The sequence below is a fragment of the Lepidochelys olivacea genome, assembly GCF_965140295.1.
Source record: "Lepidochelys olivacea isolate rLepOli2 genome assembly, chromosome: 2".
NCBI classification, from domain to species: domain Eukaryota; kingdom Metazoa; phylum Chordata; order Testudines; family Cheloniidae; genus Lepidochelys; species Lepidochelys olivacea.
This window is the reverse complement of record NC_140412.1, coordinates 226,913,761-226,938,632: the sequence shown is the minus strand read 5'-3', so window position 1 is coordinate 226,938,632 and position 24,872 is coordinate 226,913,761. Positions and strand designations below refer to the sequence as shown.

Sequence of the window (24,872 nt, the reverse complement as noted above, 5' to 3'; positions counted from 1 at the left end):
TGAGCTAAGTGCTATTCATCTTATTCATAAATGATCTGGAAAAAGGGGTAAACAGTGAGGTGACAAAATGTGCAGATGCTACAAAACTACTCAAGATAGTTAAGTCCCAGGCAGTCTGCAAAGAGCTACAAAAGGATCTCTCAAACCTGGGTGACTGGGCAACAAAATGGCAGATGAAATTCAATGTTGATAAATGCAAAGTAATGCACGTTGGAAAACATAATCCCAACTATACATATAAAATGATGGAGTCTAAATTAGCTGTTACCACTCAAGAAAGATCTTGGCATCATTGCGAATAGTTCTCTGAAAACATCCACTCAATGTGCAGCAGCAGTCAAAAAAGCAAACAGAATGTTGGGAATTATTAAGGAAGGGATAGATAATAAGACAGAAAATATAATATTGTCTCTATAAATCCATGGTATGCCCACATCTTGAATACCACATGCAGATGTGGTTGCCCCATCTCAAAAAAGACACATTGGAATTGGAAAAGGTTCAGAAAAGGGCAACAAAAATTATAAGGGGTATGGAACGGCTTCCATATGAGGAGAGATTAATAAGACTGGGATTTTTCATCTTGGAAAAGAGACGACTAAGGGGGAATATGATTGAGATCTATAAAATCACGACTGGTGTGGAGAAAGTAAATAAGGAAGTGTTATTTACTCCTTCTCATAAGAATTAGGGGTCACCTGATGAAATTAATGGGCAGCAGGTTTAAAACAAACAAAAGGAATATATTTCTTCACACAACCCGCAGTCAACTTGTGGAACTCTTTGCCAGAGGATGTTGTGAAGGCCAAGACTGTAACAGGGTTCAAAAACGAACTAGATAAATTCATGGAGGATGCGTCCATCAATGCTATTAGCCAGGATGGGCAGGGATGGTGTCCCTAACCTCTGTTTGCCAGAAGCTGGGAATGGGAGACGGGGAATGGATCACTTGATGATTACTTGTTCTGTTCATTCCCTGTGGGGAACCTGGCACTGGCTACTATCAGAAGATGGATATTGGGCTAGATGGACCTTTGGTTTGACCCAGTATGGCCGTTCTTATGTTCTTTTACTTGTCTTATTGGAGCACGGATTCCACTGAAAAAAACTAGTCAGTAACTTACTGAGCTAACTAAATTGTTGAAATAATTAAAAATACTCATTAAAACACATTTGTAATGATAATAAAAAGTATAGTTATAAGTATTTTAAGATTTCTTATTAGAAAATTATTTTTAAACAAAAAGCCCTTTTTAATAAGGGATTAGTTACTTTGGTTTTGGTTTATTTGAAATCTGCAAAAGAGCAACTGAAAGCACAATTTTATTTTGAATCTACACTAAATTGCAAAAGCAGATGTTTGTTTTGATTTATCTGCAGATCCCTTCTTCGGTCAAGGTAACTGTTTCCATGGTGCAGGTGGTCGTGGCAACAAACTTGCACAGATGCGCTATAGTCTGAGAGTCCTGAGACCTGTGGTGTCCCTTTGTGACGAAGCTGTGAACCTTGATCTTTGTGATCAGGGAGCAATTAACCAACTGTTGGGTAAAGCACAATTTATGTTGTGATATTTATCCAATATTTAGCACGTTCTTCTGTTGAATATAGTGTGTTTCAAATGTTGCACATAAGTGTACAAACTGGGAATGTTATGTTCTCTAATTTCCTATTTTTACCTTCTAGCACATAAAATTAGATGTGCTCCATTTTTATAAATTTCTAATATTGATGTACAAACAACATTGTGCCATGTGGTACAGGTACTAGTTCATAGATATTAACACTTGAGGGTCGTCATCAATTACCAGCTTTGACTCTTATCTGAGATACTTGCCTTTCTTCACTTAAAAAAGGAATTACTAGTAATCTCTTTCATGAAACCTTTCTGTCAAAGTATGGTCTCTTGATCAGTTAGACATATCCAGATCCATCCATGTTGTTGTGCTTTACTTTTTAATGCATGTCCCCGACTGCTGAAAAATTTCAATATGTGAGAGCACGAGTAGGGGGAAAAGTGAAAACAATGTAAAAATTCATTGATTTAATTTGTTTTAATGTTGTGACACTACAACACACACACAAAATAGAATACTTCTGTAAAGCCAAGGGATATAATTTGCAAGTGCAAGCTGTCTAATTATTATTATTATTATGGTAGCACCTAGGGACCCCAATTATTGACCAGGGCCCCATTGTGCTTGGTACTGTACAAACACATAACACAAAGATTGTTCTGGAGGGTGGAGAGAATCTACACTGAATTGCAATGAGAGAATAGTTTAACATCCATCTTAATTCATTCTTTATCCTTTTTTTGGTGAGAGTATTCACAAGGGTAGCAGACTCATTGGTCTCTGAACAAGTATCCTATGATAACTTTTTACCAGAATTGACTGAACTGATCTGAATCCATGATTTAATAATAATATCTTGTTCTCATAGAGCACTGTTTGTCAGTAAATCTCAAAGCACTTCAGAGTTTAGGAGTGAAAGGTTGTGGATCCCATTACTGTTTTGTATTCTCTGAACTCCCATATAATTTACATTCATGATTATGGCCCTGATCCTTGCCTGCTGAAATCAATGGTAGAACTCCTGTTGACTTGGATAGGAGCAGTGTCAGAGACTGTGACCCTAATTCTCATTTACACTAAGACCATTTTAAAGCACTCTGACAGAGAAAAGGGACCTTAAAATGAGCGGAAATGTAACTCACACTCACTTTTGCTGCCAGAGTGGTGTAAAGGGGCCTTTGTATAAATGCAGAATCAGTGCCTACACATAAGTCTTTTATCTGTTAAATGTTGTGCCAGGAGAATAAGGGAGAGAAATGCAGAGTAAAGCTTCTCTAGTTCTGTCCCACTCTGCACCTCAGACCACTTCTTAGTCCAATATAGCATACCTACTATAATGTACTATTTATTATTTTTAATTTGTGTCAGTTGTGAAGTCAGGAATTGTTTACAAAGTTATTTTTATTTTGTTTTGCTTTTTAAATAAAACTTCCAGGAGTGCAACAGAACCAAAATTGGAGGAATCTAATGATGGCATGATGTGGAAGATAGGGAATGTCTTATAATAGAAATTCTATTTTGGAGAGAAATAAAGGGTTTAATGTCCTTCGATGAAACTCTGGTCTCACTGAAGTCAATGGAAAAACACCCATTGATTGCAGTGGAGCCAGGATTTCACCCCTTATTTTGGATATCAAATTGTGGAGCTTTAATTTATCCTGGGAGGGTACTTAAGTGGGCTTGTCTACTTGGTGAGTTATCTTGTGGCAAGCCAGGATGTGAATCTACAGCATACCAGCTTGCTGCTCACTAACTGGTTATATGGATATTACTACAGCACAGTGATAGTCCTGGAGTGCTGCTTAGTATTCTGCTCTCTATACACTAAGCCGTGCTCTGGGACTTTCACTGCTCTGTATCCACATGGCAAGTTGGTGCACAGCAAGCTGGTGTTCTGTAGATTCACACCTGGTTTTTAGCTCAGTAGTTTGCTGTGTGGACAAGCCTGTAGTTCCACTGGCTTTAGTCCATGGGGTAAAGGTTACACAATCTAATCCTTAATTTTTATTGTTAGCAACTAATTTTCATTCAGGAATACTACAGGTTATGTGAGATTTTGTGAAGCTCAGTAGATAAATATTGTATAGCACCGGTAGATTGTGTTAGACAATAGAGTACTTGCATTGGAAAATTTTATTTTAAAAATATCAGCAAAGGTAGTAACTGGATATAATGAGCTTTTCTGTGTAAAACAGGACACTCATGTTTTTAATTTGTCTGTCATTCCAGATATATTAAAGCATATAGCAAACAAATCTAAAGAAAAAGAAGATGCCATTGTACTGGAAATTCAAACTGATATATTACTTATCTTGTCTACTCTCTGTGAAAATGATCTTCATAGAAAGGTAATCCTACTGCATTATTCTGTGAGAAAAGTCAAAATACGTTTTTATTTAAATTACACTGCCATTTTCTTCAAAGGTAACTATCATTTGAAGTTCACCACTCATGAATAAAAGGCTCTCTGACAACTAGTTTCAGTGATGTTGCATTTTACTTCCATCATCTTACTCATAGTCCTTTTGAGCAGTTGACAGAACCCTGTCATTAGCATTTTGCATCATCTAAATAAAGGGGTGAAAATATGTTTGTTTGGGGTGAAGAAATAGTGAGATAAGGACTTTTAGAATCAAAAACTGAAAATCTATTTTAGCACTGTCAGTATAAGGAAAAAAATCTCCTCTAGTTCATGAGGAAGGACTAATACAGATACAAGGAACATGATTTAGTTTTTGTTTGTTTGAGATTTTGTGTGTATTTAGGAAAAATACAGTTTTGATTAATGTCTTAACAGGAACTGTTTGGCTGTGGAGGAGTGGATATACTTATGCCATTCATGAAGATGGATCCAAATAAGTTATATAGTGGATTAGGTCATAATCGACTCCTTTTTAGCACATTAGACAGTTTGTGGTAAGTGTGGAACTATTTTAATAACAGTAATTGTTAAAGGGAAGTCTTGTATTTTATGTTTGTACAGTTGTTACTCTTCTCTAGACATGAAGACCTTTCTCTAATTTAAGGTGCTTAAATGTTCATTATGCCTTTTGACTAAATCATAATAAAAATATTTTTGTACTCAATTCATACTAGATCTGGGGCTCAATCCTTGGTACTAATTTCACCCATAGCAGACAGAAAGATGCCCTAAAAGAGCAGCTGAAGATTTCTCCTGTGCCAGGAAAATTCTTGGATTGCACAAGCAATGCTTGGCTTTAGGCCACCCACTTCCTCCTCCCACTCTTGACACAGGTGTCCTGTTGGGAGTAAGGAAGGGCCATGCCAAAGGTGGGAGGTGGAGCACCTTGTGAACTCATCCACAGTTGCCACACCTACTGGATACAAGTAGCATATCTTGTACTGTGAGCTGTTTCTGCCCCCAGGCTACCCAGGATTGAGATAGTAGAAAGGTGGCTTTGAGCTGTACTGAATGAAGATTACATCACTGATATGCAAAGAAGTCCTTTAGGCACTGGTTTCAATCTTCAGATGATGCTGACCATGAACTTGAGGAAGTAGAAGTGGCTCTAAGGGTATGTCTACACTGGCAAGTTTCTGCACAAGTTATACCACTTTTATTAAAACGCTGGAATTAAACCGCTGCTGCGTGTCCACACTGTGCTCTTTGTGATGCTGGAGCGCATCCACATTTGCAGTCTTGCAATGGCAAAGACAACAGTGCATTGTGGTAGCTATTCCACTGTGCAACTGGCCGCAGGGTGCTTTGGGGAGGGTTTGCATGGGGCAGGCACAGTGTCACATGATACAAGTTTCCCAATCCCATGGGCATCCTACTACATCGCCAGCTGCTTTTCAACTGAAGTAGCGGGGAGGGGGATGGAAGTGTGTGTGACAGGGAGTTTGTGTGTGTGTGTGTATAGGGAGGAGGAGAGGAGAGAGACAGTGTGTTTTGGGGAACAGAGTGTGTGTCAGCATGCAGTCTTGTAAATTCAGACAGCGGCAGGAAGCAACCAGTCTTGAGGCAGGGGGAGGGGGAAACCCCGACATCAGCCTCTGCATCCCTCCCTGGGCTCTCTGTACAGTAATCTCTCTCTGTCACACAACACACACCTCTGCCTCTGTGTTCAACAGCACAAGCATTCCACATTAATGGTTTGCTTTGTGTCACGGAGCAGATCAGCACAGCACGCAACGGCTGTCAGAAACAGTGCTTTGAAAGAGGAGGGGTGCATGTCTCCAGGGCAGCCGAGTTCAAAACAATGAGCAGATTGGTCACTTGAGGCATTATGGGATGGGTCCGGAGGCCAATTACAGTGCAGAAAGCAATCAAGTGTCTACACTGGCAATAGAGCGCTGGAGCCTCTGCGCAAATAGCCTTAGGATTCTCATTAAGGTGGTTTTTCTGCAGCACTGCAACTGAGGCATTTCTGCGTACAAAGTGGCTTGCAGTGTGTGCACATTTGCAATTTGAGTGCAGAAAGCTGCTTTACTGTGCAGAAACTTGCCAGTGTAGACAAGCCTTTAATCTCCCCTGGTTCTGAGGTGATTGGGGCCCAAATGAGGTTGCTCTAACCTACAGCAGCTGAAACAAACCTTACCAAAAAAAAATTCTGAAACATACTTAACACTAGTGGCTCTTCAATCAATTTTTAGCAAGTATATTTATTTTCTTCTTTTAAAAGCAATGCAGTGTTAATATATTTAAATGCAGTGATAAAGTGATGGGTACTGTACCACTTTTCTGTTTCCCAGTAAACATCCAGTTATATCAAATGATATTTTTATGCAACACATTAAAGTAAATTATCTGCATGTTTGCTAGGATGTTGTATAGTGTAAAAGGTGTTATTTCTAACATGGAAATTATTTCCATTTAAGGTGCTGTGTCATGGGATGTTACATCACAGAGGATTATTTTCTCAGAAAAGAGGGCATTTTTCTCCTTCTGGATTTGTTGGCAGTAGGTATTAATTTATTTATTTATTTATTATTTTATTAGAGAATAACACTAGTACTAAAACATAGAAAAATAGCAACTTTTTCCTTTTTTGTTATTGCTCCTGCTGAGAGTACCATATCGGTATACAATATCATGTGAAACCCAGAGCAGTTAATTCACTCAATGTAAGTACCTACACTCCAGGGCACATGCATATATCATACAAGTTTCTCATTTTATCTTTGTTTTTAAAAAATTATTTGTCGGTGTTAATTTCACTCAAATTTATATTTTAATGGATTCTTCTATTTATAGGCTATTCACTTAAGTCCTGATTCAGAAAAGCATTTAAGCACATGCTTAAGTCTCATTGAAATCAATAGGGATAGACTTAAGCATATCTTTAAGTGCCTTGATGAATTAGGGACTTAAAAGGTACTTTATAGACACATGGCCAGCATTTTACTACTGGCAACCTAAGATACTCACACAAAGCTTGTGGGCCTTCCACATACAAGTGCGTGTGGAAGTTTTGTGAAAGTACGTTTGGTGACCAGTTTTGAACAGTTTGGTCCATAGGATTTCTCTGTTTTGGCTATGAAGATGGAATTTCTTTGTGTTCTAAACTACTTTCAACTCTTTTCCCTGGTCCTTGACAAAGTTAAAACAAAAGAACATATGCAACCTAATTCTTGGAATATTGATTGAATTTTGTGACAATTCTAAAACTGCTTCTCACATCAACACCTGGCGAGGGAAGAAAGATCAGACTGCAGCTAGCCTTTTAATACATTTGTGGAAACAAGAGGATTTGGAGCTGGGAGTCAAACATGATCAACATGGAAGAATTGTTGGTAAGGGTTAGCAGACTTTAAACCATCTATGTGCAGTTTCATTGAATAAAGTAGAAAATAAATTATTCTTCTAATAACTGAGTCCTTCAAATGTAAATAAATTATAGTGAATCTCATTCCTATGTCAGTGTATCTTCTTCTGACCAACCTCAAAATGCCTACATATAAAGGTGTTTTTTTTTAATTTTGTTATACAGGTTTGCCACTAGGTGGCATTTGCTTCATTACCTGGCAAGAGAACTATCCCTAATATCCTCAGCTGTCCATTCCTTTTTAATGATTGACAGCTGAACAGCTTCATTCTGCAGCTGTGTATCAGCTGTGTCCTTAAGGAGAGTTCTATGTCCTATTTCAAAGTTTACTTGAAAGTGGTTTTCCTCTAATGTTGAGAGCTTCTTGCATATAACTTATATGGATATAAAATGTGAAATAGCAAGAAAGGGAAAAAAAATTTTATTGTCACAAGAAGTTATCAGTATTAATCAGCATTTCCTGGCCCAAATTCTGCCCTATCTCACACCAAATCAATGGAGCTATTCCAGGTTTGTGTGGGTATACACTAAATGAGATGACTACCTCAGTTTTGGAGGTGACCAAGGATGAATAGTGAAATATATCAGTATATAGTGGTTGACTAACATATAACCTAAACCAGATAACCTATTTTTAAAAAATTATAAAAGTTTAATAATGTGTAACCTGACACTTGTTAACTTCGTGTGTGTGTGTGTTATGAAATTATTAGATGCAAAGAAACCTTTAGTTGGCAGCTTCCAAGAACAACAAGGAGTGATCCCAATGTCTGCCAACTGCCCCAGCACTGCTATCATGGAAGTGTCTGAAAACATGAGGGCAAAAATTTATTCTGTATTATGCAAGCTAGGTAAGGAGTACACATTGCATCCCAATTTTCAAATTTATCATTAATCTGAACTTCTTCACCAGCAGCACAACATAGCCATTGCTATACATGTTTGACCTACATTCAAGGTAGATATCAGGAAAAGCTTTCTAACCATAAGGGTAGATAAGCTCTGGAATAGACTTCTAAGGGACATTATGGAGTCCCCATCATTGGAAGCTTTTAAAAACAAGTTGGACAAACACCTGTCGGTGTTTGTCCAACCTGTCACCTGTCAGGGATCGTCTAGCTTTACTTGGTTCTGCCACAGTGCAGGGGGTTGGACTTGGTGACTTCTCAAGGTCCCTTCCATCCCTACGTATCTATGATTCACACATAACATCTCCATATTGCTTATGTAGTTCAGAATACCAGATGTGAGAAACAAATAGCATGGAAATGGTTTATACAAAATTGGAAAGCTTTTTACAGCATTTAAAACTGTGTGGCATACCTCTCAGTGAAGCCATGTCATATACTGTTTTTTGGTCTGTGATATGGCAGATCCAAAAAATCTGTTAAGGCTTTTCCTTTCATGCCATGCTACGTGTCACAAAATGCTTTAAACCTGTAAAATGATGTAAAACATACTCTAATAAATATATACTACAGTGTTGGGCTACAAGTATTTTGTGAATGTGAAATTTATAATGAGATTTGGGCAAATATAATAGCTGAACAATTCAAAATTATGTAAATTGGATATTATTATTGAAATTTCAACATGCACAAAAGTGAGAATTCAAAGTCTTAGTAGCTGGACCTTGCCTCCACCCTCTCTGTTTACATTTATTCTTAGTAGCATTTTATAAAATACTGGAGTCATTCTGTTTGCAAGGCTGAGTTCAGGAGTTAGAAGAGGGTCTCAGTACAAATCCCTGAAAGAAAGTACCAAAATCCTTGTAGTATGACTCTTCTGCTAAATAGCTCTGCTCCTTCATGATTCATCACTTTTTACTGGAGTCACAGTACCATGCTTCTCAATAAGGAAGGAGTTAGCTACATCTGTCCCTTATGAAATCTGACTTAAATAGAGGAACATTTCCTTGCAACACAAGAATAGCAGAGACATAACACAGCCATGGCAATACAGGTGATATGAAGGTTGTGTGGACACCCATAAGTAAAGCATTAATACAGAACAATTTAGTTATAGGGAAGTGGCTATCTTATCACCAGAAGCCAGCACAAGTAACTGACAGGATTAAAGAGTGTTTGGTGAAGATACTATACAAATTTGTGACAACACTTCTGCATTTGATAACATTTTGTCACACTCGGTGCGTGCCATGGTGTATTGTCTTATAATTTAAGACAAATATGTGATGTCATTCATATCTAAATAATAATTAACAATACTTTTTTAGGTTTTGAAAATTTGCCTGGTTTGTCTGCTAAGGATTTTGTCACACTTGCTGTCATACGTCGATATCTTGACTTTAAAGTGAGTATTTTTTTTTAAATGTTACTACTTTTGCGCGCACACACACACAAAATACAAGAAAAATAAAAATGTATTACAGCTAAAGAACCCCTTTATAATTGCAATATATACAAGTTAAAAATCAGATTTAACACACAACCCTCAAAAGTTTTTTCTGTCTTATTCTTCTTGAGCACCTGTGCATGCGTGTGCACACACACATTATGCAACTTGTTATGGCCGCCTGATAAGGCAGTTTTGTACCAAAAAAGATGGTGTGGCTGCAGATTCACACCCTGGTTCAACTCTCTGAAGACAAGCACTGTGTAAGCATTCTGGAGAATAAAACTTAACAAAAAGGAGAGCGGGAGAGGATATGTCGATTGTATTTTGAATCGCTGGAACTCTCAGAAATAAACATCAGCCTTTTTAAAAAATAGTCTGTTTAACACAAAGGTTGGAGAAGTCTGGAGTGAAATATGTGCAGAACTAAAAGAAGAAATGTTCAGACCAGTCACTCCTGATGAGGAAGCCTTGAAAGTTATTTCAGAGGCATCAGAAAATGTTGGAAAGATGGTTGCCACTCTCCAGACTGAAATGCTTGAAAGTCAACAGCACCAAGAACTCCAGGAGGAAAAAAAGGTTTACTCCAAGGTAAGACATGAACTATTTATTCAAGAAAAGCCCATTTACTTCAGTATATATTATTTTGCTGACTACTTATATTAGTAAGATTATCTTGTTTAACAGAGTTCAAAGTCATACCATATTTGTATTAAGGTATTCTCTTCAGATTTCATCAGCAGTTAAAGTGAAATAATTTTTAAAAACTTAATTTTATTTCTCAAGTATTATAATTTTGTCAATATTTAATTAGCAATATGAAAGAAACAACTGTGCAATGTATCACCACTGGTAGAATCCAAATAGTAATCATACTACTATGTTTGTTAGGTCTGTCTCTCGTCTTTTGCAAAAGAGGAAAGGGCAAGGTTATACTAACTGTAAAGCAATCGTTACAAATAGATCTTTCTCATAATGAAACTCTAAGGGCAGTATTTACAATTGAAGGGGTACAGTTTTCCAAAACTGAGCTGAAACAGGATTAGTGGTAAAACTGGTTCCAATACGGTTTAACGTAGAGCGGGATGAATAATGGACTTTTTTTGATTCATGGTTAGTTTTGGAAACATGGGGGAGGGGGGAAGAGAAGTCTTCTTGGGTCAAACTAAAAATGACATTTTTGAAAATTTTCAGTTCATTGAAAAGTCCCAAAACATTTCACACCAAAATGAATTGAAATGGTTTGACATTACTGAAACAAAAAACTTCAAGTCAAAATGTTTCAGTAATGTCAAAACATTTCAGTTCAACCCAAAAAATTTAGTTTAGACTTTCATGCATTTTGACAAAAGCAAGCAAAGGATTCACAAAATGGCTGGAGGAGCTAAAGATGGAGGTGGTGCTTCCCTTTATAAGCTTTAGCCTTGTGGCTAGGGCACTCATTTGAGATATGGGAGACCTGGGTTCAGAGCCTTTCTCCCATCAGCCATAGATGGGAACTGAACCCAGATCTCCCACCCCCCAGGTGAATGTGCTACTCACTGGACTAAAGCTTATAAGAGGCACCAGTACTACCCTACCTCTTCCTATTTTGAGAATCTTTTTGCTTGCTTCTGTCAAAAGGCCTGAAAATGAAAATGAATTTTTTCAGATCATAGAACTGGAAGGGACCTCGAGAGGTCATCTAGTCCAGTCCCCTGCACTCAAGGCAGAACTAAGTATTATCTAGACCATCCCTGACAGGTGTTTGTCTAACCTGCTCTTAAAAATCCCCAATGATGGAGATTCCACAACCTCCCTAGGCAATTTATTCTAGTGCTTAACCACCCTGATAGTTAGGAAGTTTTTCCTAATGTCCAACCTAAACCGCCCTTGCTGCAATATAAGCCCATTGCTTCTTGTCCTATCCTCAGAGGTTAAGAAGAGAAATTTTTCTCCCTCCTCCTTGTAACAACCTTTTATGTACTTGAAAACTGTTATGTCCCCTCTTTTCTTCTCTTAAACAAACCCAATTTTTTCAATCTTCCCTCATAGGTCATGTTTTCTAGACCTTTAATCATTTTTGTCGCTCTTTTCTCTGGGCTTTTTCCTATTTGTCCACATCTTTCCTGAAATGTGACACCCAGAACTGGACACAATACTCCAGTTAAGGCCTTCCTTTCCACTAGGAGGGCATACAGCATCTTTCTTTTTTCCCCGCTCCAGGTCTTTCTATTTGTCTCATAATTGTAATTTCCCCTCCCTTTCTTATCTGTTTCTTCCCACCACAACTGATTGTATCTCAGTTCCCTCTTCCATGCAGCTTTAAAGTAGGTAGGATTGAAGGATTTCTCCTTTCTCAATCACAGAGTTGTCAGTATTGCTTGCTGTGGCCCCTTCATCTTAAGGGTCAGCGAAGAGTTGGTTTGCAACAGAGATGATGTGTCTTGTCTTTATTAGGGAATGAGAAAAGCACAACATTCTCTGGCAGTCTCCTCTAGTCAGTACTAGAGAAGCACTGATCCCGGTCATCCTTCCAGGCAAAGGAAAAGTGCTACATTAAGAAAAGCCAGGGGGGAGGCCACAAAATCAGGGTAAATAGGTGGAAGCATTGTACAAGCATCAGGAGCAAGGAATTCAATACAGTTAATGGAAATACAGTGTGTATTACATCTCCTCAAATCTCTTGTCACCTTGTAGATTCAAGCTATCCATAAACAGAGAGAAATGGTAAATAAATCCTGGGAAGATTTCTTAACTCGGACATCAAATTATGAGGCTTTAAAGGTAAGAAGTGTTTGGGGGAATTTATATCAGCAATGTTGTTATATCATTGAACAATTCCAAGCAGCTTTATTCAGTATTGAGTACAAGGATATTACTATAGAAATTACAGCTGGACTCAAACCTGACTCAGTAATGCTCTGATAGTAAGTAAGGCTCGGTGGTTAGTACACTTCCCTAGTACTTGAGAGACCCAGGTTTGGTTTTCTGCTCCACCACAGATTTATTGTGTGACCATGGGCACATCACTTATTCTGTCTGTGCCTGAAATTCCCCACCTGTAAAATGAGGATAATAATACATCCCTATGGGTGTAGTGAAGATGAATATATTAAAGATTATGAAGAACTTTTTGTGATCTAATGATGAGAAGTATAGAAGAGCTGGGGGGTATTATTTTTATTCATAACACATAACAGAAATGCTGTTCTTTACTGAAGACAAAGGCTTCTTGGCAGAGCTGTGCAGTCACTAGTAACCTGGCTGCTCCTCAATTTCCAGTCACAAAGTGGGGATGAGCACTCTCTCTCTGCAAGTACAATCATGCTCATGTGCAAAAGCAGATACCAAAAAGAGAGGCTGAAACTGCAAATTTGGCAGTCGTTTTCTTTTTTTTTTTTTTTTTTTTTTTATAATCCCTCCCTTGGTTTTTCCCACAGCAAATATCTGAAGATAACCTGAGGCTTGCTAATCTGTTCTGATACCAAGATCACTTTTATTGTGTACAATATTTGCATTTACATTTCAAAAAGGACATCCAGGGTAGAATCCAGAGTAAGACAACGAGACTAATTTGGGGACTGAAGGAAATTATTGACAATGAAATGTGTCTGTAGCCAAATCTGTTCATTCTTGAAAAGAGACACCTGAGGAAAAAACTGGTCTCGGTATAAGAGTACCGAGTTCAGGCATGTAGCAGAGATCTAGGCTGTGAGTTGCTCAGTCTGTGTGGCAAGGTGTAACCTGCAGTCATGAATTAAAACTAAGTGAAGAATAAAAGTTGACTATAAAGAGATTTTTTTTTTAAAAAAAACCTCCAGGCTCATTATCTAGTTCAGTCAGATATTGGTTCTGCAGGAAGCCAGCCTATTCTGGGGAATGTCCGCCCACCATGCAAATCCAAAACACGAAAGAAAAACTTGCATGTTGGGAAGGTATTGAGCAGCCTGGGACACCACAGCTCTCATGAGCTTCCTGCCTCTTCTGCCCCTCAGCTACTAATTATAGGTCTGTCATATCCCTTCTGACCCTTTTCTCAGCCTCTATTAATGCTTAACTTTTACAATACCCTACCTCTGAGGTAGTCTCTAGTATCAATTCCCTTTCAAAGATGTGGAAACTGAGGTATAGAGAGGATAAAGGACTTGTCCAAGAGCAGAGGTTGAGTGGCTGAGCTATAAAGGCCCAGATTCTTGACTCCCACTCCCTATTCTGACTACTAGATCACACGCCCAAGACAGAGTACTAATGGCTACACTTACTCTGTTCTGTCTTTTTTTTTTTTCTTATCTCCTGGCTGCAATACCAAATTGTTTTGTTTTCCAACACATTTTGATGAATCAATTCATATTACAGACTTTATATTCCCATTATTCATACTTTCGTTAAAAGTAAATGGAAATGACCCTTCATGTTTTATTTTATAGTACTAATTACACCATTCTCTGTCTGGTGTCATGTAGTGCAGTGCTGATTCTCATAAAAATAACTCTTACTTTGTTAAATATATTTAGAAAGCAAAAAGACTTCAGGAAAAATCAATAGAAGCGTCTAGATCAAAGTCGAGACGACAAAACGCAACACTCCACTCAACTAAAATTAAAGGCCTGAATACGACAGTAAGTAAAGTTTCCAGGCATTCAGCTTAACTCACAATAACAAGCTAATGGAAATAAAATAGTGTAGTTTAGGCTCAAGAGTTAGTTATTGTTTGTTTGTTTTTTAATGTTAGGCTCCCTGTCCATTCCAGAAATGAGTTGATCTCAGTCTATTCTATCTTTTGTTCAATCCCCTTTTTTTCCCAAGTTGCTTTAAGAAATGTCCTTGATGACCAGACCCAAGCATGTGAGGTTAAAGCACTGTGCCTTTTTTAGCAGAAAGATGTCTATTATGAATGCACATGTTTTGATGCCTTTGATGCTTCAGAAAAGGGTTTTTATCACAAAGGCCTTTTCCAGCAGTGTGGCTTTTATTCCTTGAGCCTGCAAAGACCATGAAAGAGTCCTGAAAGCATTCTTGATGGATGTTAGTCTTGTCTTTTTTTAGGTAGATGTCTGCACAGCGTAGTTAGTAAGCACCACTTCAACCACTGTAACACATCCACAGGCATCAAGGAATTGAAACTGGTCAGAGAAAGTCTCTGTGATCTGAAGCTACTGTAAAGAAATGTAGGCTCTACCATTTATGGGTCAATCTTCTAAAGAGAGTGTGACAGTCAGGGTCCAGACACCCCCAGGGGAGAACAAGGGTTCTGAACTCCAAAGAATAAGCACTTGAATCAACTGATTGTATACAATGTTATTGTGCATAAAAATCTGACAAGTAAAATCTTTTATGAATGCTTGCAATGTTCTGAACTTGATGGTCATTGAGATATGTATACAAACAGTGATTATGAATCTTTGTATTGATGTATATACAATAGTATGTTCATGTCCCGCACTATAATTTCACGTACATGTTATAGCAAGGGGGAGAGGATGGCAGCTCCTGCCAAGCCAGTTATTTTACACAAAACTAATTTCAAGTACCCATCCATTGTCCAGTTAGAAAAAAGACATTGGGAAATGGGAAAACACTGAAACAACTTGAAACTGAAAAGAAATCCCCAGGCTTGGAAAACAAAGGGCTTGTACATGTAACGCCGACAGACCCCAGATGTCGGTGAGCAGGATAGAACTGGGGATCTCTGGAGCTTAGTTCATGAGCTTCTACCACATGAGCTAAAAACCAACTGGCTGGTAGCTAAGGCTGAAGAGCAGACTCATTTTCTCTCTCTTTAAGTGGTCTTGATCCCTCTAGATGGGACAGAACACCACACCCAGAAGGTGTGTGGGTTACATACACACTAGCACTTATGTCGGTGTAACTTATGTCACTCAGTGGTGTGAATAAGCCCCCTTAGCGACATAAGTTACACTGACCTAAGTGCCGGTGTGGACAGTGCTATGTTGTCGGAAGAGCTTCTCCCACCAACATAGTTACTGCCTCTCGCGGAAGTGGTTTTCTTATGCTGACAGGAGACCTCTCTCCGGTTGGCATAGAGTGTCTTTGCCAGACGTTCTACAGCAGCACACCTTCATTGGTGGGTCATTTCCCCTGCCGTGAATCCCCATAACCTGAGAGACGGGGGGGAAAAAACTGCAAACCCTTACAAAGGAAGGGATTTGAAGTGAAGGACATCCAAAAATTCAGGGCCTGCCTGTAGGCAGAGTGTGGTCTGTGAAAGGCTAGATTCTCTCTGTGCCAGAGGGTATGCTGAGAAACTGTTCAGAGGCAATAGGTAACTTATATTAGAAAATGGAATTTAACTAATATGGAAATGTAAAGCCTGAAGTTGCGTCTGTGTTTTCTGTGTAACTGTGTTGCTTTTCTTCCTATTTCATCTTTGAATCTCTGATATATTTTTTTTTCTGTCTGGGGCAGAGGTGGGCAAACTACGGCCTGTGGGCCACATCCGGCCCACGGGACCTTCCTGCCTGACCCCTGAGCCCCTGGCCCAGGAGGCTCGCCCCCAGCCCCTCCCCCACTGTTCTCCCACAGCCTCAGCTCACTGCACCACCAGCGCAATGCTCCAGGTGGCGCAGCGGGGCTGCAAGCTCCTGGGGCAACACAGCTGTAGAGCCCGGCCTGACCTGGTGCTCTGTGCTGCACGGTAAGGGGGCAGAGAGCAGGGCGGGTTGGATAGAGGGCAGGGGAGTTCAGGACGGTGGTCGGGGGGTGGATAGGGGTTGGGGCAGTCAGAGGGCAGGGAACGGAGTGGTTGAATGGGAGCAGAGATTCCAGGGGGGCAGTCAGGAAGGGGGGGGTTAGATGGGGCGGCAGGGGGCAGTCAGGGACAGGGTTCCGGGGGCAGTCGGGGGCAGGGAGAAGGGTGGCTGGATGGGGCAGGGGTTCCATGGGGGCATAAGGAAGGAAAGGGGGTGTTGGATGGGGCAGTGGGTGGCAGTCAGGGGACAGAGAGATGGGGTGGTTGGATGGGGCTGGAGTCCTGGGGGGGGGGTTGTCAGGGGCGAGAAGTGGGGGGGGGGCGGATAGGGGAGCGGGCTATGCCCCCCCTCCATACAATTTTCGAAACCCGATGCAGCCCTCAGGCCAAAAAAAGTTTTCCCTCCCCTGATCTGGGGGGGGGGAGGGTTACTTTTACCCCAAGCAGGTATCTGTTGTGCAATCTGCGGGGAGCGTATGTGCCAAAGTGAACTGATAACTGGGGGCAAGTTTCACTACTTCAGGGGTGAGGAACCAGAGGGGAAAAATCTGAGCAACTGGTAGATTAAAAATGCGTGATAGACTGTTTTGGGGAGACTTGGAATGGGGAAGACTTTTGGGATCACCCTGCAAAGAGTAACTAGGCTGGTGAAATCCACAGTGAGACCTTTGCATTTGTAGGTTGCTACTGGTGTCGGGCTCTGAGCTCTAGCAGCATATCATTAAGGCACCGGAGGTAAGAGGTCAGGCAGTGACAGAATCCATAACATTGTATACAACCAGTTGATTCACTTGCTTAGTCTTTGGAGTTCAGACCCCCTGTTCTCCCCTGTAACTTGGTATCACAGGAGGATTTCTATGAAAAATTTGGAGAGAACAGGACTTTGTGCCTCTGTCACTGGGAAGACCTGTGCAGCTGTTAATGACTTCCGTAAAGACTTCCTTTCCAGTTATCCATTCCTTCACAGATATCCCATCTTACGTGGCTGAAGACAAAGTCTTTGGAAAAAGAAGGTTCAAGTTTAATCCACGTCTTTTCCCTTTTCTTTATTACCTGGGATGAGTGTGTGTACAAGTACCTCTTCCTCAGAAGATTTCAGATGCTTTCAGGATCTTCTTGGGAGCATGACAAGTCTCTGTATCTTGAACTCTTGACAGCCCAGGAGAAGACTTGCTATCTAACATTTTGAAGTTGAGATGAAAAGAAAAAATCGCCATTCCAGTCAGAGTGCCTTGTGAAGGCAGCTCAGGGCTTCTGACTTACTTCTGCTTCTGTGCCTGTGGGGTCTTGTTGAGCAGACAAGATGTAGCAAATTCTTTTAATGTGGATCTGATTAAATTTCTTGGACACGCTGCCCTGAATAATTGTTCCAGCGTCTGCAGAAAATCAAGGAGAGATGAGTCCATGCTACAAAAGAACTATAAATTAAGAAAATTTATCAGTAGAACATCATATTCGTCAGCAACACTGCACATGAGAATTACAAATTACACACATTGCTGGCAATCTACAGCTCGTATTTGTGGAACAAGAATCTCCCCCTGCACCCAGATCCCTCCACTAGAAAGTTCTCTATATGTGAGGAGAGAGGAATCTACGATGATTGTTGCAGAAGGCCAGTGTGTGACCAGATATGGTCTAAAGGAGCTCTGTATGTTGTTGGGTTGGTTTGTTTTGTGGAGACTACAGTTAATATCTGCCATTCATACCTGAGAATTCTGAGCTTTCCCCTGAGGTCTCCAGTCCAGGACAGAGAATTTGCGATTCCAAGGCTTTAAACCTATTCAGTTTAAAGATGGATAGTATAGTGGAAAAACTGTGGGTCTGTAGAAGACCTAATGATCAAAACAAATCTCATCTAGAAGCCACTCCACATCAAACGCTTGTCCCATCTTCTCCCCTCTTTCCCCCTTCCCACCCCCACCCCCAGGGATCCCTTACAAAACATTGTGTGTCTAATGTTTCTGAAGGCAATAGATGAGAGCGGTAGAAGAGTATCAGAGAAAGAGGTTATAGTCTCCTTATTTCCTCATTCTCAAGGCATAATCAAGCCTGGTGGAGAGAGTTTGTGGGGTGGTATGATGCACTAACGTATATAACTTGGGATTCTGGGAATCAGTTACAGAATGATCTTAGACTATAAACAATGGAAATACTGCTCTCCCCATCTTTTACAAACCAGCCTCAGGTAGCCAGTTGACCAGTACATTACAAGCCACGAGTTTACTTTGCTAAAATACTTGCAACACTGCAAATCCAAATAGCAGAATACATTGCACAACATTTTATTCTTCTAATGAGAACTTGATTCTCTTTTCTTATGATGAGAAGTATAGAAGAGCTGGGGGGTATTTTTCTCTTTTCTTGCATGCTAAAGATCAGACAAAGGCTGAGCAGCACAGTGCATCAAAATATCAGCCAAGAAGCTGTTCGGTCTACATTATTGATGGAGTAATTATGTATATTGTTTAAAGAGTATTTTGAGAGGAGCTAGGAAACCTTCAAAATGCATCTCCAGCTTCTGAGTAGCATTTTGAAAAGAGAGAGCCTGTGAGTTAACTCTCATTTCATTTTATTTTAAAGACTAATATGCATGTCAAGCCATTTGTTTTGTTTTCTAGATTGCATCTGGTCGCTTGGTAACTGTAGAAAGTACACCTTCTGAATTAACTGGAGGGCCTCTGGCTGACACAGACCTTGCTCTTAGAAAGCTCTCTGTTCGTGGAGGAGCCTTAAAAAAGATCAAAGGAGTTAAAGTGTTGGACCCACTCAAGAAAGATCCAGTATCTGTAAAGTAAACATTGTCCTGTACTGTTTCAGACAGTGCTTTGTATTTTTTCATTAATATATATCCAAACATTATTTGTAAGATATAATCTATTTGTATTTCTTCGGTTAAATATATAGAAGAGCTTGCGATTAATGATTATAGATGAAAATATATTTTTGCTTTAAAAAAAAAATGTTCATGAATAAAGAATTCCATGCAGTGTGTGTTCCAGAGGTCCATTGACTCTGATAATTGAGGCCATCTGTGCTAGGCTCAGTTTACCCTGCTTCAATAGCTGGATCTCTGTGCCTCAGCTATTGAACACGCCGCCGCTCTGCTTCTCCCCCCTCCCTCTCAGGCGAGGGAGAGGCAGCGAGTTCAGGGGAGCAGGCAGAGCGGAGGTGAGCGAGGGGGAGCACAGAAAGTAAGGGGAGGGGTAGAGGAACCGCTCCCCGCCCCAGCTCGCCTCCGCTCCACCACCGCCGCCTCCCCCGAGCGCGCTGCCACTCGGCTTCTCCCTCCCTCTCTCCCAGGCTTGCCGCATGGAACAGCTGTTTCATGCGCGGCAAGCCTGAGAGGGAGGGGGAGAGGCGGAGCGGCGGTGGCGGGCTCAGGGGAGCAGGCGGAGGCGAGCTGGGGCAGCGGGGGCACATTTCTAGGGGCAGCATGGCCAGCGCCAGAATGCCACCCCTAGAAATGTGCCGACCCAAGCACGTGCCTGTTTTGTTGGTGCCTAGAGCCGGCCCTGCTAATAACACATACATTAAATTCTCAGCCTATCTATAAACATTTCTATAAACCCAGTGTGTCAGCTACCTAGAGAGGAGAGATTACCAGCACATCACTCTGGAGTCTTTACCATTCACTTTCCTCAAATACCCCTTCTTCAGGCAGGTTAGCATGTTTCTGAGTCTTTCAGAACATTTAGTCTCCTGCTCTGATCTTCTCAGTGTCAGCTTTTCACTGGAATCTGAGTTGTTCTCTTGTTCCTTGACACTTTCTCCTGTGATGATAAATGATCAGTCAGTTGGGAAATGCCAACGTCTGCATATTCTGTCAGTGTTTTGGAACTTTCTGGGATTACTCTTAGATCCCTTTGATTACGTCGAAATGTGTCCCCCGGGTCTGTCTGGACTACATAATCCTTGGATGCAGCTGTTCTTATATGGTACCCCTTTGGCCCAAGTACCAGAGGTGTCATTGCTCAGGCTCACCCCATCTCCTGAGTTAAGAGGTGGGAGATCACGGGCCCTTTTGTCAAAATAATATTTCTGCTTCCACTTCTGATTTTCTTTCATTTTCCATATGGTTTCATGGCTACGAGATTTCAGCAAGTAATCAGTAACTGGTAAATTAGATCTTATCCTTCTTCCCATTAACCGCTGAGCTGGAGAAAAGCCATTCTCCAAGGGGTGTACTTCAGTAAACCAATAAAGTTTTATACAAATTGCCCCCACTATCAAAATATTTTTCATACAGTTCTGTACTGACCGAATAGACTTTTCCACAAGTCCGTGTGATTGGGGGTCATTTGGACTTGATGTTTTGTGAAGAAAATCCCAATCTATGGCAAATTGCCTAAAATCTGCACTGGAAAATTCCAATCTATTATCACTAAAGACTTCATCTGGAATTCCATGTCTGAAGAAGATTCCCTTCATGCCACTTATCACTGACTTACTATTAGCACTGTGCAGTGTGCAAATTTCTGGATACAGAGAATAATAATCTGTGACTATTAAATAATCCTTTGATTGCCAGGTAAATAAGTCAGTGCCTACCTTCTCGTAAATCCTTGTAAAACGGATGAGGTCGCGGTAGCTCTGCCTGTTGCCATGGCTTGTATTTCAAGCATGAAAAGCAGTTTCCTACCACATCAGTAATGTCGTGATTGATCCATGGCCAATACACAACCTCTTGTGCTCACTTATTTGCACTTCTCAATTCCCAAATGACCATCATGGATCTTCTGTAGCATTTCTTTTTGGAGGCACACTGGAATTACGACCTTACTGCCTTTGAAAATCACCCCATCTATCACAGTAAATTCATGTCTGCAGTTCCAATAGTCTTATACTTGCACGGCAGGTACTTTATTTTTCAGACCACCCTTTAATTATCACTTCTTTAAGGATCCCCAGAGATTCATCTTTCTCTATTTCCCCTGCTATTTGTTGCAGTCTCCTGTTAGCTATGGGAATTGACTTTACAATCAGATCCACATAGGCTTGAATCTCTGTCTCTAAAGTCTTCTCTGGCTTCGAAGTGGAAGTCACTGCTCTGAAAAGTGCATCTGCAGTGAACATGAATTTAGCAGGTGTGTAGGTCACAACCAAATCATACTTTTTCAGCTTTATCATTCTTTGAAGCCTTAAGGTACAGTCATTTAGCAGTTTGCTAAATAATGCTATCAAGGGCTTGTGTCCAATTCAACTTCATTATCTGATTGAATCTCTCACAGGCAAACAATGTTCCTAAAAGCTCCTTCTCAATCTGTGCATATACGGTTTCTTCCTCCGTCAGTGATTTTGCATGCATATATCACTGGTTGCCGACAAGCCTCATGCTTCTGTAAAATCACTGCACCTAACCCAGACTGTGAAGCATCTGCTGACATTTTAATAGGCCTTCCTGGTGCATAGACCTTCAACACTGGCTCTTGCATCAGTTGTTGTTTTAAACCTTCCTATGATTCCTCCTGTTCTGCACCTCAACACCATTCATTTTTTATTCTCTAGGAATAAAATACTGCTTTGACCAATATTCTCTCTCATCTCCTCTACCCACTCATGTGTTACATGTTGTCTAATCTTTTAGCCTTTGTTCTCTCACACACTTCACTCAATGTCTTCCTCAGGCTTCCATTTATGCTTAGCACTGCCTCCTCCAATCAACCTCATCCACCTCTTCGTCAGTGTTTGTTGGATAGCTTGTCATGCCAATAAAGTCCCACTTGAACTAATTGTTTACACTGTATTGTAAATCACTTGGGTCAAGGACTTGTTTGTGAAGTACTCCATGTATGAATAATAATACATGCCTTGACATTGTTGAACTTATTATTATTGTACCTTGGACTTGATCTTAGCATATGTATAGTCAATATACTATAGTTTCTTAAGATATCCGAGACCACTTTGCATTGGGACAAGGGCATCAAAATATAAAAAAATATTAGATTTGATCCTGCAAGGTGTTGAGTCCCTTCATCTTCAGTTGAAATCAATGAGAATTGAGGACTCCTTGTACCTTGCAGGATGGAGTCCTTTCAAATATGTATGGTGCATTGCAACTGTTGTTCAGTTCAAAAATAGTGCTGATATAAATGAGCATAAAAGGTGACTTTATGAGTGTGAATGCATTTTACACCTCTGTAAATGAACTATAGTTAAAGTAACTTTTTTTTATTCACTGAAAAATCCTGGATCATTACTGTACTGTTTATATGGCCAAGGTAGAAAGCTCAGCTAAACTGAGCTCTCTAAGGCAAACAATTGATCCAGCTTTATATATTGGGTCTCTAATGAAGCATACTCCATCTATAGCTATTAAGTCAAAATGAGGATTGTAGTAAAAATTCAACTTTTGTTTTATAAATAAACAAATTTATTTTGAAAGGTCTTGCTGATCTGATGCCTTGCAGCATCCTCAGCTAATTATTTTAAGTTAACCATCTTTCACTAACTCTCCAAGGGTATGTCTACAAAGCAAAGAAAAACCCGTGGCTGGCCCCTGCCAGTTGACCCGGGCTCGCAGGGCTCAAACTGCAGGGCTGTTTCATTACTTTGTAGACTTCCAGGGATGGACTGGAGGCTGATCTCTGGGACCTTCCCACCCTGCGGGGTCCTAGACCTGGGGCTCCAGCACAAGTGCACAAAGCCAGTGAAACCGCATGTATTAAGGCAAATGGCTTGGGTCACATCTCACATAGTTTAGAAGCAGTTCAAACTGAAGTAAATTCAGGACTGGTGCACACTGGAATCCAGACTGCAGTATGGCACATTTGCAAGAGTCTCTAGTGAGTCTCATCACTTACCCATTGTAAAGACCCTTTACAAATATGCCCTAAGAATCACTCCACCCCATCCTGCAGGTTATTCAACTGGTAACTGTGTCACACATATGCTAGTTCTTTTGAAACTTAAGTCCCAAGGCTTGGGATAGATAACAAAAATATTATAGCCGTAATAAGAGTTTGTCCTTTTCAGGTGAGTAGAAGTTGACTTCAAGCAGTCTGGAGTTTTAAGACCTCACAAAAACATATCCTCCTTTGCACCCAGCATCTGGAGTGTTATCCGCTCCCAGCACAAGAAGGCCCATCCCCTCCTTGTAAGAAGGTTGTGAATTTTAAGGCAGTGATTGGGGGTTTGAGGAAGCTTTCTGGATATTTTCCCCTTTAAGCAGGAGAATCCTGTCAAATTCCTAGTCCAGTGAAATCACACTTGTTTTGCTCCTGCCCAGTAGGATTTTTGGGGCAGGGCTGATAGAAGTCAGAGCCAGTAGCGGCGCAGAACTGCAGGCATAAGGGTGGCAATGCCACCCTTACCTCTCTGCTGCTGCTGATGGCAGCGCTGCCTTCAGAGCCTGGGCACCTGGCCAACAGCCGCCACCCTCAATACCATACCATGCCACCCTTCCTTCTGGGTAACATTTGACTTTTGCACTGGGAGGAGTGGCTACAGGGGGGGTAAGGCAAATTTTGGGGTGGCTATAGCCCCGACAAGGCTCTCCCAGTGCCACCCCTGTAAAGGGCTAGACCTTGATTTAACATTCTGCCATAAGTTGCACAGCTCCAGGAGCAAACCAGAAAACAAGTGTTGACTTGGAGAATCACAGTTCATTACTAAGTTCCCCTTGCTTGGGAAGAGACTAGTAGCCGGTTATTGCCCCCTCTTTGCCAGCTGTGCTGTGCTGGTTGGTTTCTTGTAGTGGAGACAAGACTCCATCCATTCTCCACTCCATGCCCATCTGCCTGAGGCGGCTCTCCCACTGTGCTGCAACCCAAGTAGCCCATGGGTGGGATACATTGCACCCCTTTTACTCCCACCTTGGTGCATTGGGCACATGCTAATCTTATGCAAAATACATAACTGTCCCTTTTTATATTATATATATATATTGTATTTGTAACTAATCAGCTACACAAATGGACAAGTATGAGACAGTGACTATTATTCAGTCTTTGTTGCATAGAAAAATATTTTAATTAAACTATAACCAAGACCAAGCAGTGATCAAATACAAACTTAGAGGCTGCGCAAGACACTACATCAAGCATAATCTCTCCCTTTGGGTTGATATTGGCACTTTTTTGCAGATCTTAAAACTGAAATCCATTTCATGTGCATGATACTGTATAAAATATCCTTGTTACCATTGCAGTCTGTTTAATGTATAAAAATATATTGGGTTTCCATTGCAGTTAACATTTTAAAAAATAATTATTTGCAAGATGAATGTCTACAAAAATATAACACTAGTTTAAACAGATAGATTTACCTGAGAGAACACAGATATTGACTCAAAATACATAAAGCATTCACACGTGCAGAGGGGTGGGAAAGGCAACCATGGTACATTTAAAGAAAGGGAAACGTTGGTAACACACATCTGAAGAACTTATCAATTATCAAGTGCTTGTTCAGCATAAAACAAAATCTCAAAACCCATCAAAGGAACAATGCTCAATAAGC

General features: G+C 40.5%; 1 protein-coding gene across 1 annotated transcript in view; it reads left to right on the top strand.

Moving 5' to 3' along the window:
* The window catches only part of CFAP69 (cilia and flagella associated protein 69), an 83,942-nt gene that overhangs the window by 21,161 nt on the left and 37,909 nt on the right, over nt 1–24,872 (top strand). Inside the window, exons 13-23 of the mRNA XM_084621126.1 lie at nt 1,381–1,545; nt 3,804–3,922; nt 4,372–4,490; nt 6,417–6,498; nt 7,139–7,331; nt 8,077–8,214; nt 9,600–9,676; nt 10,112–10,309; nt 12,398–12,484; nt 14,215–14,319; nt 19,031–19,203. Coding sequence (XP_084477252.1) covers nt 1,381–1,545; nt 3,804–3,922; nt 4,372–4,490; nt 6,417–6,498; nt 7,139–7,331; nt 8,077–8,214; nt 9,600–9,676; nt 10,112–10,309; nt 12,398–12,484; nt 14,215–14,319; nt 19,031–19,203 — 1,456 coding nt within the window. The remainder of the gene's footprint in view (nt 1–1,380; nt 1,546–3,803; nt 3,923–4,371; nt 4,491–6,416; nt 6,499–7,138; nt 7,332–8,076; nt 8,215–9,599; nt 9,677–10,111; nt 10,310–12,397; nt 12,485–14,214; nt 14,320–19,030; nt 19,204–24,872) is intronic.